The 19,678-nt window shown below is 39.7% G+C and overlaps 2 protein-coding genes across 2 annotated transcripts in view; both read left to right on the top strand.

Annotated features, from left to right (window-relative positions):
• Positions 1 to 1,620: 1,620 nt before the first annotated feature.
• On the top strand, positions 1,621 to 7,364 carry C11H12orf42 (chromosome 11 C12orf42 homolog). The gene is made up of 2 exons (XM_089921594.1): positions 1,621 to 3,082; positions 6,656 to 7,364. Exons 1-2 carry the CDS (start codon positions 2,677 to 2,679, stop codon positions 7,165 to 7,167), a joined length of 918 nt encoding a protein of 305 aa, XP_089777720.1. The 5' UTR covers positions 1,621 to 2,676; the 3' UTR covers positions 7,168 to 7,364.
• Positions 7,365 to 7,414: 50 nt separating this feature from the next.
• Positions 7,415 to 19,678, top strand: part of LOC111187863 (programmed cell death protein 10) — a 44,653-nt gene continuing 32,389 nt past the window's right edge. Inside the window, 1 exon segment of the mRNA XM_089921593.1 lies at positions 7,415 to 7,498. Within this exon segment, the coding sequence (XP_089777719.1) occupies positions 7,415 to 7,498 (84 nt within the window).

Here is a 19,678-nt window from a genome sequence, read left to right as displayed (position 1 = left end):
AAAAAAGACTGAAAGCCATTGGAGATTGGAAACGGCCCTTGCATTTCTAACAACAGTCTCTGTTTGATGCCCAAACTACTGGTTGTTCTATTCAATTCAGGCAACCTGGCAGCTGTATCATAGAGGAAACCTGAAATCCATGCAGGGGTCTGTGAAACTGGGAGGCTCCTGGGTTGCTGTGCTGAATTCCATTTTGCCAAAAATCAGCCGGTCAATTTAGCCTCAAGATGATGGGTTCTGTTGACCTGAGTAAGATTTTGTCATTGTTGCAGTACCTAGTATATGGTAGGAGCTTAATGAATATTGGTTGAATAACTAATAAACAGACATAGTCACCAGCCGTCTCAACATCATATAAGGTGACCTTGATAAATATTACCTATATAAAGTATTACCTTTCTTTCTGTCTATCTATCTAAATGTGCCTCTTATATGGCAATTACAAAGTTACCTATTTGCCTTTCTGATAAGCAATGAAATCTCTGAGGCAGAGGTAGTGAGATTCGGGGCCCTGGAGGCATTTAAACAGAGATGGATGAAGAAGGTGGTGAGGGTCAGCCTCAGATGACCTTTAAGGTCTCTTTCAACCCATAACTTGTGGAATGTGAAGGTGTGTAAAGTGCCTTCAGCCCTTCCGTCCTGTTCTTGATATCTGAACAACAGAATGAAGGCACATCAAATGCCATTGGTTCTAAGGCTGTAGACTTTCCTTTGGGACCAAGAGTCCCAGAGCTACTGTTTTGAAAGATTCTAGGAGTTTCTCTGCATTTGGGAAAGACTGATACATTTGTCTACCATTTCAAATTCTGGGATTTATGATGAAAAGGGGCAGGCAGTTAAGATTAAAATGAAAAGCTCAGTCTTCCTAAAGTGCAGGAGGAAGACGAGACTTCTAGAACTCTGTAACCTGCTTATGCACAGAGCTTGCAAATACATCCCCATGACTCCAAGCAGAATACTTAAGAAAATCATCTTCTGAGATGAAGATGGTATGAAAGGAGGTAAATGATAGTGTAACTTTTTTTTTTTTTTTTTGCGGTATGCGGACCTCTCACTGTTGTGGCCTCTCCTGTTGCGGAGCACAGGCTCCGGACGCACAGGCTCAGCGGCCATGGCTCACGGGCCCAGCCACTCCACGGCATGTGGGATCTTCCCGGACCGGGGCACGAACCCGTGTCCCCTGCATCGGCAGGCGGACTCTCAACCACTGCGCCACCAGGGAAGCCCGGTAGTGTAACTTTTATAGGGCTGGCCGTAGGCCAAAGATGCAAACTGGTGGCCCATGGTGATTCAGAGAACAGATGTGTTTTGTGGCATCCATACCATAGATTTTTTTAAATCGAGTGAGTTACCAACATTTAAAAATTAGAAGTTTTTACATATATTGAAAAAACATATGTCTGCTTCTCCTGAGAATCCAGAAAAATCTGTCTTCATGGGGCCCACATCCCCTCAGGGCAATAAAAGAACTGAGTTGTGGCTGGCCCCTTCTGATAGCTGCTTCTACTTGACCTCTTCTCTCATTTCTGTTATCTTTGGGGCCCCTGGAGGCATTTCTTTTGATTTCCCCTCCTGCAGGCAAAGCTGTGATTTAGGAGTAGTGTGTCCTGTTACCTAACATGGCCGGCATCTTTGCCACTTGACTGAACCTTGACCGCAGGGAATACGAGTCTTGCTAAGAGTTGCTGCGTCCTGGCACGGTTTCTGCCACATAGTAGAACTCAAGAAATCCACTTCGTTCCTCCCCCCATTCCATACCTCCCCACCTCCTGGTTTTTCTTCTTTTCTATCCCCCAAGTCTGAACAATTTTTCTTTTAGTGAAAAGGGATACTGTTAATAACTATTCTGGGATAACATGTGTGAGTTTGAACCATTGTGGGTATATTAGTTTCCAAGGACTGTCATAACAAAGAACCCCAAACTGGATGCTTAAAACAAGATTATTATCTCACAGTTCTGGAGGCAGAAGTTGGAAATCCACGTATCAGCAGGATACCAAGTATCAGCAGGCTTGGCACCTTCTGGAGGTTCTAAGGGAGAGTTCATGCCTTTCTCTTAGCTTCTGGTGAGTGCTGCAGTCCGTGAGGTACCTTGGTTTGTAGATACATCACTCCACTCTCTGCCTCTGTCATCACATGGCATTCTTCCTGTGTGTCTGTGTCAGTTTTTTCTTCTTATAAGGACACTAGTCATATTGGACTAAGGCCTTACCCTAGCAACCTCATCCTGACTTGACTGCAGTTACGAAGACCCTATTACCAAATAAGGTCACATTCACAGCTACAGAAGGTTAGGACTTCAACATATCTTCTTGGGGGACACAACTCAACCCATAAGCTTCAAACTAGCTTTCTGACCTGAAAATATGGAGATAATAATTCTATTTGTTAGATGAGGTTCCCGTGAGGACTAAATGACCAACATGTCTGGGCCCTCACACGGTGCCTGCAATATAGCTTGAACTCAACAAAAGCATTTCCAGCCCTTTCCCTCCCCTTCCACACCTTTGTCCTCCTCTTCTTCTCCTACTTGGGCACCCGGGTCCTTGACTTCTCTGTCATTTTGTTCGCTCAGGATAGAAACATGAAACAAACAAAAACATCCATCCGTTGCCTGATTTTATCCTTCCTGCCATTAATTTCGTAGGTGATATTTAAGTGCCTTCCTTCAAAATAATGTGTTTACCTTATACAGTATTTCCAGAAAGGATTCAGACTCCAGTGACATATAGAAGACTGCTCTGTGCTCTCCAGTCCAGCATCCCCAGGCCTCCTGCTGTAAGTATAGCTTCTTTCGATAAAGAAAGCCACGGAGAAGCAAATCCCTCTCCAACACCATCCAGTGAATGGGAGGAGACCCCACTGATCTTCACAGTCAGACAAGAAATGAATATGGGAGCCAGAGGATCACCCAGGCAGGCCTGGGGCAGTTCATTTCTGGAACAGGGAATGACAAAAACGCCTATTCAGGTCCACTCAGTAAATCCTGTGCACCTGGAGGCCACAGGCACACATATCAACAGGCACTTGAGATTTCAGAGCCAGCCCCCTTGTAATTCCAAGGGAGATTCTGTCCCATCTGGTGAGTACCACTTTGTGGTTCCTAACTCTTTCTTCCTCTTTTCAGTTGGCCACATTTCATTTTTAACTTCAATAGAAACAGCAAAATTATTTGACCCAACGGTAAGTCCTATTCTAGAACATTCTATAAGAACTGTAGTTGTCAGTCTTTAATGGAAGTCTACTTGTTGCTTTGTATTGTATTGGAGGAGAGCACAGGTGTGAGCTGATGACAAGAGTTTAATGATTCAGGTATTACACCTGATAATAATAATAATGACAAGTATTATCATTAGCATCCCAACCCCCATTTATGATGCTCTCAGATACTGTGCTGAGCACTTTATTTTATGAAATCCTCATATAACCCTCTTAGGCAGATAATGTTATTATCCCCATTAAGGAAGGTGTGAATTCGTAGCACAGAATAATGTGTATAAAAATGAAGTATCTCAAAACTGTGTAACAGGAGGAGTGGTTTAAAGGTAAGAAGATGGACCAGAAGGAATGAGCTTTGACATCAGGGAAACCTGAGCCCAGAACCAGAAATACTTGGGCTCAAATTTCTGCTTTCTGCTGTTTCATTGAGTTCTGTCGCCATGATCAAGTCCCATAAATGTTCTTTGAGCCCAGTATTTTCTGTAAACTGACAATTACTACCTTGAAGAGATGTTGTTGATATAAAATTCCCTGAACACAGCAGGGCCGACTAAATGGCGGTTGTGATGATGGTGTTTATGGTGCTGATATTCTGACTGCAGGAGAGGAAATGTCAGGAGACAATGCATACCTCCAAATATTCTAGGAAGTGTCATGTAGAAGGAGAAGGATTAGACTGATTTGATGCTTTTTTTTTTTTTTAGGTAAGTTTTTGGGTAGATTTTGTTGCACATATTTATACAGTTTGTTGGAATTGACCAATAGAAGAAAGAGAAATTTTGACACAATCCAAAGGAGAACCTTCTTTGAACTAGAGGATAATGTCCTGCCTGGACTGTAAATGGTAAAGTAGAGGCTGGGAGACTTTCTGCCCAAGATGCTGAGTCAGAGATTCTTCTTTGCTGGGAGGATGGGCTTGATGATGGCATGCTGAGGATGCTGGCAGGTTAACACATTTTGAGTCTTATGTATAAGGCAATGTGCTAAAATCTGAACATACATCTTCAATTATGGTCCATACGGCTACCTTCTGAGACAAGAACTGTTATCTTCCCATGGTTTAGATGGCGATTTGGTGGCCCACAGAGATTCTGTAACTTTAGGGACGGAGCGAGGATTCGAGCCTCCATTCTGACTCCAGGTCAGAGCATTCCTATATTAAGATTCCAGATATGACAATAATAGCTCATAGGTACTGAGCACTTATTATGTACGAGATGCTTTACATTTTATTATGTTCTTCCCTCAGATACTTGCTTAGTTTGCTTTTACGCTTCCTTCAGGTCTTTACTGAAATGTCACCTACACGGTTGGGCTTTCCTAACCGTTTTCACTTTATTTTCCTCCTTAAGATTTATTACCAGCTGACACTTATACATTTCTTTGTTTGCTTATCTGTTAGCCTGCTTTCTCTTCCACTCCCTCTCTTCTCAACTCGAATGCATGCTCCATAAGTGCAGGGATATTGCAGCTTTATTCCTTTCTGTATTCCCAATGTCTAGAATACTGCCAGACACATAACAGGCACTCAAATATTAATGAATGAAGAAAACGAATGGACAGATTTAATCCCACTAGCAACCCTGTGAAGTAGGTAATACAATCCTCATGTTTCAGGTAAGGACAAAGAGACTTAGGCCAGGTGATATGCTGGGATATAAATCTATGATGGTCTGCCCCCAAAGCCTGTTTATTGCCTTACACCAAACTGTCCCTCTAAGACAGTTTGTTACAAAAGGCATCATTATTGAATTACATTCAGGGAAGGAATTCCTATTCTTTGTCCCAAGACAGAGGACAGCATATTCTGTCTAGGTTGTATTCTGTTTCTCTAAATTCCAGAGTCACATCTATGATCTTAGGTGGAGTCGTCTTGCAATGAATGGGTCATATGCCAGGGCTGTAAATCTAAATCACCACACAGTTATTAAGCATCTAGTTTTCACAAAGCAATGTGTTTGGCTCTCTGAAAGCTTTTATTTACCTGGCCATATTGAAATGCCATTCTACCTTTATTTCCAGGAAGTAATTCTCACGTTGGAGAAATCAGGATCACTGAAAATTTTTCACAGTTTGACTTGGTTATGTTAAGTGTGTAGTGGGAGCTGCCCAGTACATACCAAACATAGAACAGCGTGTGATGAACTAAATTGAAATACTTAGTGTTATACCATTTGACACCCACTGTTAGGAAGGCAATGTGCATTTGAAATCTTCTACATATTTTTTGAGTTTGCCAATGATCCCTTGGGTGGCTCCAACTATTTCAGACATCTGCATGCTATTCAAAGCCCTTTAAAAGTTTACAGAAAGTGATTTAAATCATCTAAGTTACCTTAATACACTACTGAAGAATTACACTTTAATTTTGCGTAGGTCAGTGGGCAGGATTTCTTACCTAAAAACGATTTTTGGGGGGGGGCACAGGGCGCGGGGCATTGCGGATCTTAATTCCTTGACCAGGGATCAAACCCGTGCCCCCTGCAGTGGAAGCGCAGAGTCTTAACCACTGGATTGCCAGGGAAGTACCCCCCAAACGACTGTATACATATGATATATATCAAGATTTTATATATATATATATATATATATATAAATACATACTTATATATAAATGCATGTGGAATATATATATATATCTTTTGTATATCTTTTACATGAAACAATGATTTCATGATCGGGCAAAGAAAGAAAAAACATCAAATCTATTATTAGTGTGTATGTTTGTGTTGTGTAGAGCCAACATCAGATTAAAACACTGATTGTTTTCATTTTCACCCAGTTTGACATTTCTAATAAAAGTCATGAAATAATTGCCTCCTGGAGTTTTAAATTGTCAGCAGTGTGTCTAAATGCGCCGCGGATCTGTTTGTTTTTCCAGATCTGAATAACTTCCATTCACAAATTTTCCCCAGATTTCCAATTTGAGGATTTATTTTAGTCACCCATTCTTCTGTTTCCCTCTCTTTAGAAGTTTTGAACTGTTTGTCTTGAAATTAAAAGTTTTATGAGGATTGGGCTTCCCTGGTGGCGCAGTGGTTGAGAGTCCGCCTGCCGATGCAGGGGACACGGGTTCGTGCCCCGGTCCGGGAAGATCCCACATGCCGCGGAGTGGCTGGGCCCGTGAGCCACGGCCGCTGAGCCTGCACGTTCGGAGCCTGTGCTCCGCAACGGGAGGGGCCACAACAGTGAGAGGCCCGCGTACTGCAAAAAAAAAAAAAAAAAAAAAGTTTTATGAGGATTCTGTAAAAGTTATTTTGGGGGGAGGAGGTGCTTTCAAACAATAGGAAAAGAATCGATAGCATTTTATTTTCTTAAAGAAATATGGGAAGCACGTGAGGATAATGTCAGGGGATTTAAAATTTTTTCTCAGCACGTTACAAACATCGATTTCTCAAACATCCACTTATCAGGAGATTTTTTTTTTTTTTTTAAGTCCCAGCGGGGCAGGTAAATTCCACACACTTGAGCACCACCCTGGCTTTTCTTTGCCTTCCAGGTCTTACTCTGAGGCCATACACTGCCGTCGGCCTCAACGGGAGAAGCCAGACCCCCTTTGCCTCGTCCAGGGTCTCCTGGAGTTTGTCAGAGCTTGAGCTGGAAGAGAGGATGACACCCGCAGTAGGCGCACCGGCAAACCCAGATTCCCAAAGCTGGCTCCTGGGTGCATTCGGGAATGCAGTGGGAAGGGGCACAGTTGCCATGGCACCAGAGATGCTCCCCAGGCATCTTCATCCTCCCGGGGAAAGGGGGCCCGGGGCAGACGCCTCTCTCCCCGGCGGTCTGGCAGGAGCGTCCCTTCCTGTGCTTGCCCGTGCTCCCACCCATCTCCCCTCCAAGAGGTTAATCAAGGTTTGCTCCTCTCCGCCCTCCTGCCTACCCCTGCGTTTCCATACGGTTTGTTCACAGGCCCCTCCTAGGCCGGGGGTGAATGCTCACTTACACTGACCACTGCGAGGGAATTGTTCCGTGAGCGCTGCCCGTCTTCCAATCAATGCCTGCCCTGAACAACAGAAAGGGCCTCAGATGTACTGGTTTCCACAGAACCATTGTTAGGCTTCACAGAAGCAGTTTTGAACCTAATAAATAATGTCAAAAGTCTCTATCGCAGCCAAAAATGTTCCTTTTGAAGGATTTCTAATAGTATTTTTGTTCTGCGGTGTCTCCCAGTGTCACAAAGAATTTGTGCCTCACAATGGGGATGGGGTACATCGCGTGCCACTTCGCAATGTGCCGCCGTCAGGGACGGCCAGGACCCCGCTTTGTTTTGCTCTCGCAGGTAAACGGTTTCACTTGCCAACTTGGGCTTTAGTTTAAGGATGTTTTCTAAGGGCCTTCTGAGTCTCTAAACAGAGGTTTTGAAAACATAATTGAATGTCTGTAATTTAATAGTTAACATGAAATTTGATTACTCCCAATGTGCCTAGGGGAATTTTCTTCAGACTATATTAAGGTTTTTATGTCAGAAACCTGAAGCTGGATCCTCTCTGGAGGCTCTGAAACACATGGAACTAAGTTTAATGCAAAAGAGATGCTTAGGGAATGTTTTATCAAACTGGTGGTTTTAGGCAGTATTTTTGATTTTGGCTAACGTCAGTTAAACATGGCAGCTTTTCGCTGTGAGGCAATGCAGACTGATTTATCGAATGATTTTATGGGTTTAGTTTTTTTTTTTTCTTTTTAATGTGTTATTTTTTTCAACATTCAGAGAGAAACACAAATCAATGTGACCAAGTCATTCATGTGCAGTTTTGCACTCAAGTTTCTTGCAATTTTCCCACAGGCTTGGATTCATAGAATTTGATACATGTAAAATCCTACTGCACTTTCCCCTTCAGTTCGAGATTTATATATATATATATAAAATGCCTATATACTACTATGTGTATACTATATGTAGTATGTCTATATTTAAGATGTCCTCCTGTCTAAAGTTTCAAAGTTTCAATCGAAATGAAATGTTATACCTGATAGTTGCTTAACATTTAGAAGTCTGTTTAATCCTTTGAGGACGATTTGATTGTTTTTGAATATTATTCCCTAGGAGTAATGCACTTAAAAAATGTATCCCCAGGGCTTCCCTGGTGGCGCAGTGGTTGAGAGTCCGCCTGCCGATGCAGGGGACACGGGTTTGTGCCCTGGTCCGGGAAGATCCCACATGCCGCGGAGCGGTTGGGCCCGTGAGCCATGGCCGCTGAGCCTGCGCATCCGGAGCCTGTGCTCTGCAATGGGAGAGGCCACAACAGTTAGAGGCCCGCATACCGCAAAAAAAAAAAGAAAAAAAAATGTATCCCCAAACTAGCGCTTTTTTTGTTCCAGATTAATATGATTTTATAATAAATATGCTTTTTTATTTTTATTAGCCTGATTTTAGATAAAAGAATGTACGGGTTATCAATGGTGGTTGCTATGGTTTCCTGAGGATATAATGGCATCTGCTCACCAGAGTTCTTGCGACAACCGTAAGTTCAATTTCATGTCATTTGGTTAGGGAGAAGTGGGTGGGCACACTCGTGGGTTTTATGTAAAATTTTGATTCTGGGATATGTTAATTATGAGTTAGCACAATTGATTTTTTTTTTAAGGTCAAGAGAGCATTGCTTTAAGTGATTATAAAACAACCAAAATTTTATAATGGTCAAATGCAGGAATAGAAAATGTTTTTGATATATAGTAGATGGATTTCCTCACCTGTGGAAATACAAAATAGTGAATTTACTAAAAAAATACAGTACAGAAGAAGCAATTCTGCTCAGATTTGAGAAAAGGGATGCAAGCAACAGATATAAAATATGTGATACATGATATTCTAAAGCAATTTCCCAAAGTGTGTTCTATGGAACACTAGAATTAGAAAGATGCTTTGTGAGATGGAGAAGCTATAGATGAGTATGTCTGGGAGATGTGGCCACGATGCTCCCACTTAGAAAGTCATGGTAATATATTAAGGATCCCTCAAAATCCCATGGCAAAAAATCTGATAAGCTCTGTTTAACCCAGTGTATCCCAGTTTTATGTGATCAGGGAACACCGACGTGTGTGTGTGTGTGTGTGTGTGTGTGTACACGTATATGTATTTTAAAAATATAACGCCTATCAATACCTTGCAGCGCTAGTGTCCTGTGGAACACAGTTGAGAAAACATTGCTCAGAACTCTATTCTTAATGTACTAGAATCCATGTAAACTGGTAGGGTTCAAGGTAAGGATTTCTTTTCAAAAAAGTGAAGTAAGAATCAGAGCTAAAGAAAGCAGCCCTTCATAAATACCTCCAGGAGTCCATTCTTCCTTGGAGGAATGTAAAGAGCTATCTTAATTTTCCTCATTTTGGGTGCATATGGTTGGGAGTTTAGTTGGTCTAACCATGACCATAGCTTAGATAGTGATGGATGAAGAGCTTTTTCGGCTTTGACTGTCATAGTTATGGGCTACAGGTGTCCAAGTCTTTCTGAATGACACTAGAACGTAGACACAAATGCACCAAGGTAAACATAGTTAAATCTTTCCCAATGTCATTATTTCTGAAAATAGTGCTGATTTAAGCAGTTATAATTGGGTACACATCAATTTTAGGAAATAAATAATATGTGTGTGTGCTTGAGGACTAGAACGAGGTCTTATGGTATAAAATAATTGTTGCTAAGGTTCTGAATTACAGTTTGCTTTTATTTCTTCAGGGATATGTGGTTTGACTTAAGGGACATTTATTACCACATACTACAACAGTTTTCTAAGGAAGATAATGTGTCATTTTAGGGAAAAAAATGTTTTTCTGAAAGTTGCACTGGAAAATAGATAGTGATAAATTTAAAAAATTAGTACATTGAAGAAATGAAATATTTAGGAGAGTCTCTAGTGAATAATGTTTACAAGTGAGGAACTCTGTAAAATAATAATTATGGCAGATAACATTTACTGAGTATGTATTTTATGTTAGGGACTGTCCTAAGCATTTAGGATATATTCATTTAGTCCTCGTAACGGCTTCATGAAGTAGTTACTGATATCATTATCGCTACTTCACAGATGAGAAAGCTTTATTTTTAACAATTTTATATACACATGTATATATTGAAGCTTATAATTATATATACATAAGTTACAAACTGTATTGTTATATATTATACAATATTGTTTGTGTATAAAGCTGCGTTATTACATTCTGTATCATTAGAGCTAATATATGTACATGTGAATGTGTGTATTCCACCTCATACAGATATCATATATAAATCAGTTTTTATTCCATGCTATTGGTGCCTAAGTGAGGTCAATATAGAAACTCTACTTATAGCCGTCTCCTCCTTATAACAAAGTGGAGAGTAGGAGGTGATAGCTGGGAGTTGATGACATATGATATGTTCGAACACTTTGAAGAGCAGAGTGGGGTCAGAGATGATCATCACATCGTTCTTTTTGTTTGAAGCAACATCCTCGCTGTGAATGAAGTCTCAGAAACTCAAGAAAGGGAAGGTGGTTTTGAGGTTTTACTAAAGACGGAAGCACTTTCCAAGGTTATTGGAGCTGACCCACATCAGCCTTGTGGAAGGGATGGAAGGCTGTTAGAGGGAGAACTAATGAAGAGCTAAGGTGCTGGGGCTGACCTGGGTCTGAAGAGCCAAGAATTTGTTCCTGTAAGCGTGACCTGAACTTAGTGTCACTCCATCCTTTGGCTGCAGTTTCTTCACTGTTAAATTGGGATAACGTGTTTTGTTTACTGCAAAGGATACTTGGGGAACAAGTCTGCTATCAAATCAAAGCATTTGAAAAGCAAGATCACTATGCAAATGCAAATAATTATTTTGATGTTAATATCAACAACAATTAGCATAAATATTACCATCAGTTATGCAGGGCTAATTTCAGGCTTATAGATCCAGCTGCCTTACACTGACAGTGAATATTATTTCTGGTAACCAGGTGATCATGTCTCTCTGAGAAGTTTTATATACCATATTCTTCACCTTCATCACAGCATTATGAGGCACGTAGTACAGCAGTATCCCATTTACTGACAAGGAAACAAACACAGAGAGACACAGCAATTTGTTCAGTGATTGCCCCCAGCACACAAGCTCACAGTCATTCTCTATTAAAAACAATGTAGACAGTTGACAGCTCAACAAAATATTCCATTTAGAACCCCCAGTTTAGAAGAGTTCAGCGTAGAGTATAGAATGACAGTGGGCAGTGTCTACTATCACATGTAATCTTTTATCCCGACTATCTATAAAAGTCTGAAACTACCCAGACAAGGCAGCGGGGGCGGGGAGGCATAAAGCAATGTTGTAAATACCATTGTGATGTTGAGGATTCTGTCATGTAGAGACCCGGGAAAGAAGTTGTTTTCAGGAGACTACTTTTCCTTAAGAAAAATGCTCCAGAATTCTTAAGGTATATGGCCTCCCTATTGCACAGTCCAAGGTCTTTTCACCTGCATCAATACTTTTCCCACAACAAATTTTTGCCATGTCTAGGCTCCTTCTCTTACTACTCACCTCCGTATCCTGCAACTGGTGTTTTCCCTCCACTACGGGAATCAATCTGATTTTGTAAGTCAGTGATATTGGGATCAATATCCTAGGTAGTCATTGTGGGAGATTTGAGAAGTGTGATTCAACTCAACCAGCATGCATTGAGTATTCTCCATGTGCCAGACACTATGGGCACCAGCATGCATTGTGAATGTCAACTGAAAAGGACACAATCCTTCCCCTTGACAAGCTCAACCTAGTATAAAACTTAGTTCTTTCATTGATTCATTCATTCTATCAAATGTGTTAAACACCCACTTATATGCCAGACACCTTCCACTGGGGATATAATGGTGAAGAGCCGTTTTGGTCAAGTAAAACCTAACTGATGAGACATGAAATAATAACACAATAAGGTTCAAGTCTATGATCCTTTAGCCATAATTCCAAAATCCAAAATCTCTGAAAGTTCTTTTCTAACTCATTTGGTGTTAGTATCACCCAAACTGAAGTGAGGCTATTTATAGCCTTTAACTCAGCGTGAATATTTATGTATTTTGATGAAGATGTGTTAATATAATTGACTATGGGGTGTTACTTGGGATCCTGATGGGACAGTGTTATGTAATACATGATTTATGCACCATTACATAATATATAGCTTGTACACAATAATATACAAAAAAAACCTTAATTGACCTGGAGAGTTTTGGCAAAAGGATTTTGAAGTTGTCTAGTGAATAAGTGCAGCAAAAACTTAGAGAAAGAAGTCAGTTTGGGTTGGAGTAATCATAGAAGGCCTCCCATAGTAGGATTTAAACTTGATTTTGGAGAGGTAGGATTTGAAAGGACAAAGTAATGGGTAGTGCAGGAAGTAGCAACCAGGGACAGATCAAACTTTGTGGAGCCTGAGCTTATATATTTTGAGGGGGCCTCTTTAAGAAAAAGAATACAAAATTATTAACATAGGTAGAGGGCCTTGGAAGGGTTTTTGCAAATAGGAGCCCTGAAGCTTAAATTTCATTAGTTTCTTAGTAAATTCACCTTTGAGCAAGGCCAAAGGCATGGATAATTTATAAAGTGAAACGTACCTGTAGATCTATAAATAGACACATATGTTGACACATGGAAGGAGAGAAGAGTTGGGTTCTTGTGGGGCATAGGAGTGAATCTACCATTTTTATCTTTTTGAATTGTTTGAGATTTTGAAAATTGACAACAGCTATTTTTTTTTTTTATCTAGGCATAATGTGTGTGGCCTTTGGAAAATAGTCCAAAGATTTTTTTTAAAGAATGATTTCAATTGTAAGTGTATTTCAGAATGAATGAACGTTCTCACTTTTCTGATGTTTGATTCTGTAGCTAGTCAGTTTCTAAAGCTTAAAGAAGATCTGACAATCATAAATAATTTAATGTACTTAAATATCAAACTCTTTAAGGAAGAGAAAAAGCTGCACTGTATTTTGAAATTTACCTTTTGAATAGACTACTGAGGAATAGATTGTCTTTAGATTTCAGGGAATAAGGTTGAAGTTTGCAAAATCTTTAAAGATGAATATTTTAAGGTTAAAATGGAAATTTCAGTCTTACCATTAGTCACACTACGTAACAGTACTCTTTTCCAAAGCTTTCCCAAAACTCTTCACAATGATTTATACTTACTCTCAAAAAGAATTACTGATACTCAGTGTTTATTGAGTACTTACTCTGTGCCAAGCACTGTTCTGATTGCTTTATTGTAGTATCTCTCCCCCATCCTTTAAAAAAAGTATTTTGTTTTATTTTTTGCCACAAAGATTTGTCCATCATTCTTGATTGGTTTGTTTTATTTATTTTTAGCAACTTTATTGAGATATAATTTACATACTATACAAGTCATCCATTTAAAGTATACAATATACTGGTTTTTAGCATATTCACAGATATGTACAGCCATCACCACAGTAACTTTTACATTTCACTCACTCAAATAGAAACTCTATACCCTTTAGCTATCTATCACCTTTCTATCCTCCCCTTCTTCTCCACCCCTCAGCCCATTCAAACAATCACTAATTTACTTTCTGTCTCCATGGATTTCCCTATTCTGGGCATTTAATATGAATGGAATTATATAATATGTGGTCTTTTGCGACTGGATTCCTCCCCTTAAGATAGTTTTTCAAGATTCATCCATGTTGTAGCATGTCAGTATTTTATTCCTTTTTATGGCAGAATAATATTCCATTGTGTGGCTAGACCAGACTTTGTTTATCCATTGGGGTTGTTTCCACTATTTGGCTCTCATGAATAATGCCGTGATAATCTCGCGTGTACAAGTTTTTGTGTAGACATGCATTTTCATTTCTCCTGGATGCAGTCTCTCCTTTAATCCTCCCGATACTCCTGCTGGCCTGTTGTTGTTATCCCCTTTACACAGGTGGTGACCGACAGGAGTGAGGTTAAGGTGCTTGTCCAGAGTCACGTGGCCTGAACAAGGCAGACCCAGACTGTAAACCTAGGCATCTAGGTGGGCTGACACAGATTTGCCTTGTTGCTTCTCTCTAGATCAGCTTTTCTCAGAGGGATTTTGAGACTTGCCTTTTAAAGATATCTAAGAAATTGCACAAAAGAAATAACTACTGTTTAAATATACCCACCCACCCAGCCACTTACCTATCATCTGACTAGATGCCACACATAGTTCCCGAAGCACATCCAGAAAATTAAACTTAACAAATGTAATAGCCAGCATAGAATTAATACCACTTGCATTTACATCATTTTTAGAAAAGTCACGTTTTTCTCACTTTGCCTTAAATTACACTTATCTTTCTCATACATAGTGTGGGTGCGTGTTTGGGATGGCAGAGATCATCCCCAAACTGTCTATTAATTAATCGTCTTGGGGTAGATCCCCTCCCCTCCTAATTCTTCTTTGGGATGAAATCAGTATTGCCTGTTACTTCCTTCCTTCCCACACCTCCTCTAGATTAAAGTTAAATTCTTTGAGATCGAGATTTTTTTCATTTGTGACTTGAACAATGTCCTCTTCACATGTCCTTGCTCAGGCCCAACAATTGCTTGTTGACCCATTTTAACCTCTTTTGAGCATCATCTTCAAAGTGTAACTGTCCTTGACAATGAAAGAGACCTTCCTATTGTCTGGTCCTTCCAGGCAAGCTTTAGCATGGAGCTAAATGGCTTTCAGATGGAGGAGTTGGCCAGAGGAAGGAGACAAAGTAAGCTGTTGTTCCTGAGTGACTTTGCGAAAGTTTCCCTTTTCTCTCTTAGAATGGTGAATTTCTATAGAAGATGACAGACGTTTTGACAGGTGCAATATGCTTTGAACTGTTGTGTCCGATAATTCTTTTGTCTTGGGTTTTCCCAGTAGAGTGGTATATCTTGGGATGCTGATATGCATATTGTTTGCCTTTCATTTAGTGTGGCGAAGCCTTCCTTCTCACTTTCCCTCCGCCTCTCTTTTTAGCCCTTTACACGCATGTCACTAACCCAGATGGGATGGCAGGCATTGGTGCAGGAACCTCTCGTTAACCTTCCCCCCAGCCTTTTTTTTCCTCAAAATGGAAATCACTTCTTGTATAGTTTTCTCATGATTGTTAAAAGAAAAGGAAATTACTTAGAAGGGGACAAAACACATCAGAGGCAATGGCTGATAAAGCTAAAACCCTAATATGAATAATACCTAATACATATGGACCTTATGTATTCAGATATTATGCTAAAACCTTGACGTGAATTGTCTATTGTGGAAAAAGTGAAAATTGTCTATGGCCTAATAAACCCAAAGACAACCATTGTTTACATTTTGGAGCATATCCTTTAAATACTTTTTTCTTAGCGTATTACATCTTTGCACTTTGTGCAAAAATGAGCTCGTACTGCATATGTTGTTCTATAAGCTGATTTTCCCCCCATCACACTGAACTGTGGACATCTTTGTAATATCAATAAATAGTGATCTTCATTACCAATTCAAATACCTACAGAGAATTTCATTGCAGCATCATCATGCAATTCGCCAATCCATTATTTTGGGACATTTTAGTGACTTGCAAATTTCACTATTAGCAAGTATTTTTCTAATGAACATGATGAATATATTTTACATGTTCTTATTTGTACTCTTTTGATTATTTTTATAATATAAATTCCTAAACGTGGAAGGCTGGTCAAAATGCATGTAAGATTTAACTTTTGCTTCTCTTTTGCCCTTGTCAGAAAGATTCCTAAATGTTTCATTGGAATGCTCTCTGACTTCCAGAACTTAAAGAATTGGTAATATTAGAAAAGATTTAGCATAAACTAAAAATACACACCAGAGATCCTAAACGGATTCATTTTGCTTCTTCATCTTTTGTGGTAAATTAGATCCGCACAGATTTTTCTGCCTTGGTACAAATGTGGATAAGTTTTTATTTGACAAATTAGAGGACTTCTCTTACTTCAGGAACTAAAACTGGGGGCTTCCAAGCACTAACTGTTCCATATCTAAATGGATATGGAAGGAGAACCTTAACACAGCCCAATTTGTTTCTCTGGATCACCTTTTGTGTATTTCTATTAAATGTGGTTTATGCCCAGCATCTTGTCCCAAGTATGACTAAAAAGAACAGGCTGAACCAAGATAGGAGAGAATTGTTTATAAAATAAAATTGTCCTGCTCTCTGTAATAAGTGATTTTACTTTTTGTTTTAATTTATATTTTTCTGTAATACCAAGAAAGTTCTAGAATCAGAGGAAGAATGAACTAACAGAGAAGGGGTTTTGGATTTTGCTAAGAAATAGTTAAAGGCGGTGTTGAGATGTTTATCTACCTTTCAAAACCATCTAAAGATACTCTTACAAAGAGCACATAAGCAGTAACAAACAAATCAAAGAAGGGCAGGATCTGTCACACGTCTGACATAATGGGAGCTAGTTTACAGAGCATCTGAAAAATCAAAGTACCATGTTCTGTGGTTTAGATCAAAAAAAGGACAAGATTAAATTTCAATGCATATTGAAAATAATGGGTAACAGTACCTGCAATTTTCAAATAAGGACACATTAAGTTAAACCGGATAATGTGCTAAATGTGATTTTTATTTCCAATTTGTTTTTCTTGTAAACTATGTGGCCAACTTATCTTGTTTACTTGGTGACATCGCCCCTCTCAACACACACACACTACCACCCACCTCTGGGTTTTCGACTTTATTTTATTCAGTGACTCTCCACAGTCTGAACTGAACCCTGGCTATGAAAAACCAGCATAGGTTGTGAATTCGGCTAAGTGGGAATAGTTACAAAGTCACTTCTGCTTTGTTTAAGCAGCAGGATGCTGGCCGTTTGGCCTGCGGTGGGTCATGTGATCCATTGACCTCTATCTGGGTTCCATGACTCTGCCTAGTAACAATTGATTAATGGTGTATGGTAACTTTGAGAGCAGATCTCATCAGTTCCCCTGAGTTTGAAGACTTCCTCATTATCTTAGACCTTTCACTACTGCCCTTAGGAAATTTTACTCACAAATTAGGTGGAACAAAATCTTCTCAAAGAAAATTATTTTCGGTGTTTGGTCATCGGGAAGCAGAAGGCTTGATGGTCATTTACTGCACTGAAAACGGGGGGCGGGGGAGGCAAGTGGTGGTTATAGAACCCAGACAGCATTCAGGCTTCCTTCCTCTATGCTCCAGGACTGGGTTTTTAGAAGAAGCGAAGTAAAAAAACTATCACTTGAGTGACAAGTTGGCCGTAAACATTTTTTTGGCGGGGGATGGTGGGGGATGGGGTAGAATATCCGATGTTCATGCTGGCATAGAGGTTATGAGCACATTTATTTCTTGAGCTTTAACATCCAATAGCCACCTGGATTTGTGACAGGCACTGCTGGTTGTCTACCCAATATCCATTCTCTGCTTCTCAGTAACAGAACCCCAGTTTTATTTAGGGTAACAATATGGTAGGTTAAAAATATTCACATGTCCATACTTCCTTGTAGCTAGAATGGCTGTGTTAACCTGTCCTGGTCAACTAGTTTATAAATGGAGTTCCACTGGAAAAGCTATCATTTTCTTGATAAAAGGAACAGATTCGGCTAGCATGTCCTTTGTCCCTTGCTTTTCTGCTTCTTTCTGCTTCACTACAGATGCAGTGCCTCTGTGCAGTGCCTCTGTGGAGCAGCCCTCTCCTGACAACAGCCACAAGCTAAGGGTGGTGCCTATGGAAGCGAGAAGGCAACTGGGTCTTTAAGTCTTTGAAGACTTCCTGAGCTGATGTATGAGCCCTCAGTTCTCTATGCTTGGATTTCTTGGTGTGTAAGAAAAATTAAACCCTTATTTGGTTAAGCCACTGAAGTCTGGTTCCTATTGCATACAATTGAATGCAGCTCTGATCAGTGCTGTTCAAATCCTGGCTTCATCATTTTCCACTTGGGTGACGCTCTCTGAACCTGTTTCTTTATCTACCAAGTGAGAGTTGACAATAGCTGTCCCTACCCCAGAGGGTTGCTGTGAGGATTAAATGCAACAGGCAATGCATGTCAAAGTCTTAGCGTAACATCTGACATGTGGAAGGTGTCGATATAAATTAGGTATTACTGTTAGTAAGGATTTAGCTCTGACTGCCATCGCCTCTGATGTGCCACTGTGTTTGGTCTCTCTGATGTTTGTGTTAACCCCATCTTTTTAAGGTCCAAAAGATGATCAGATATCTATGTATTAGTGTTGGGATAGCATTTGACACATACTTATTTCCCATCTGTTGCATATGTACCCAGTCCACAGACAAATTGCTAAATCAAGAAACAAAGTAAGATATAAATTGTTCAGTATCATGGGATTATGACTGGAGTGGCTGTTTCTATTTCCAGAGGGACAAGAAACTGGACTTTTTTTTTTTAATTGAAGTATAGTTGATTTACAATGTGTTAGTTTCGGGTATATAACAAAGTATATATTTATATATACATATGTACATATATTTATATGTATGTATTCTTTTTCAGATTATTTTCCATTATAGGTTATTACAAGATATTGAATATAGTTCCCTGTGCTATACAGTGGGTCATTGTTGTTTATTTTATATATAGTAGTTTGTATTTGTTAATCCCAAACTCCTAATTTATCCCTCCCTTCCCCCTTTCCCCTTTGTTAACCATAAGTTTGTTTTCTATGTCTGTGAGTCTATTTCTGAGAAACTGAACTTTTTCAAGGGACACACGCCATGATTTGAACCCAGATCACTTGTTTGATTGCTGAAATAGAGATATCTCTTTGTTTCCAGGGGCAAGGAATCAAAAGTTCAGCTTATAACTAAGCACACACTATAGATTATGAAATCTTTTGAAAGCAGGGTTTGACCGTCAGGCTTTTGTGCCATTCAACTAACCAAGGAATCTTTGGAATTCTCTGTTGTTTGTAACCAGAAAACTCTTATTTATTAACTCTTTTTATGCCAGGATGGAAGGGTGAAATTATAGCAGACGGACAGCAGTTGATTCCACAAATAATTAGAGTCTATTTTAGGCATTTCTTTCTGTTACCCTTAGAGTGCGTTTTTGTAACAAAAATTTTTTAAAAATCGTAGGCTTTAGGAGACCTGAGTTCTAACTGAATTTCTGAATAAATAATTTAACTTCTCTGGGCCCTGGTTTCCTCATTTGGGGGATGAGAAGGACTTTCAGAGCTCATGCTTTATGATTCCGTGCTTTCTCCAACTTTATCAACCTCCCTAGTGTAAACACCACATCCTATTTTATCTACTTCGGTTTATCCGTGACCATCCTTCCTTTTTGCTATCCCAAACAGTAACTTTACTTAGTCCAATTCGCTTCCGTATTCTGTGATCCATTTCTTTATCTTTATGTCAGACCTTAGAAAAGAGGGACACATGGATCCAGAAGTTGAGAGATGTCTTGATTATAAGGCGAAAGTACATATGTTTTGCCTCTCTGTTGCATCATCACCACTGTCATCACCATCACCACCACCATCATCATCA

This window comes from Delphinapterus leucas, chromosome 11 (assembly GCF_059928025.1).
Source record: "Delphinapterus leucas isolate spDelLeu-1000000601 "Yukka" chromosome 11, BTC_Dleu_Yukka2, whole genome shotgun sequence".
In the NCBI taxonomy this organism is placed as follows: domain Eukaryota; kingdom Metazoa; phylum Chordata; class Mammalia; order Artiodactyla; family Monodontidae; genus Delphinapterus; species Delphinapterus leucas.
Note: the sequence above shows the minus strand (reverse complement) of the source record. Positions and strands in the feature narration are given on the sequence as shown.

Coding starts and splice junctions, on each gene's coding strand:
- C11H12orf42 (XM_089921594.1), top strand. CDS start 2,677: ATGTGTTTACCTTATACAGTATTTCCAGAAAGGATTCAGACTCCAGTG. Junction 3,083..6,655: donor GGGAGATTCTGTCCCATCTG/GTGAGTACCACT, acceptor TTTTTTTTTAAG/TCCCAGCGGGGCAGGTAAAT.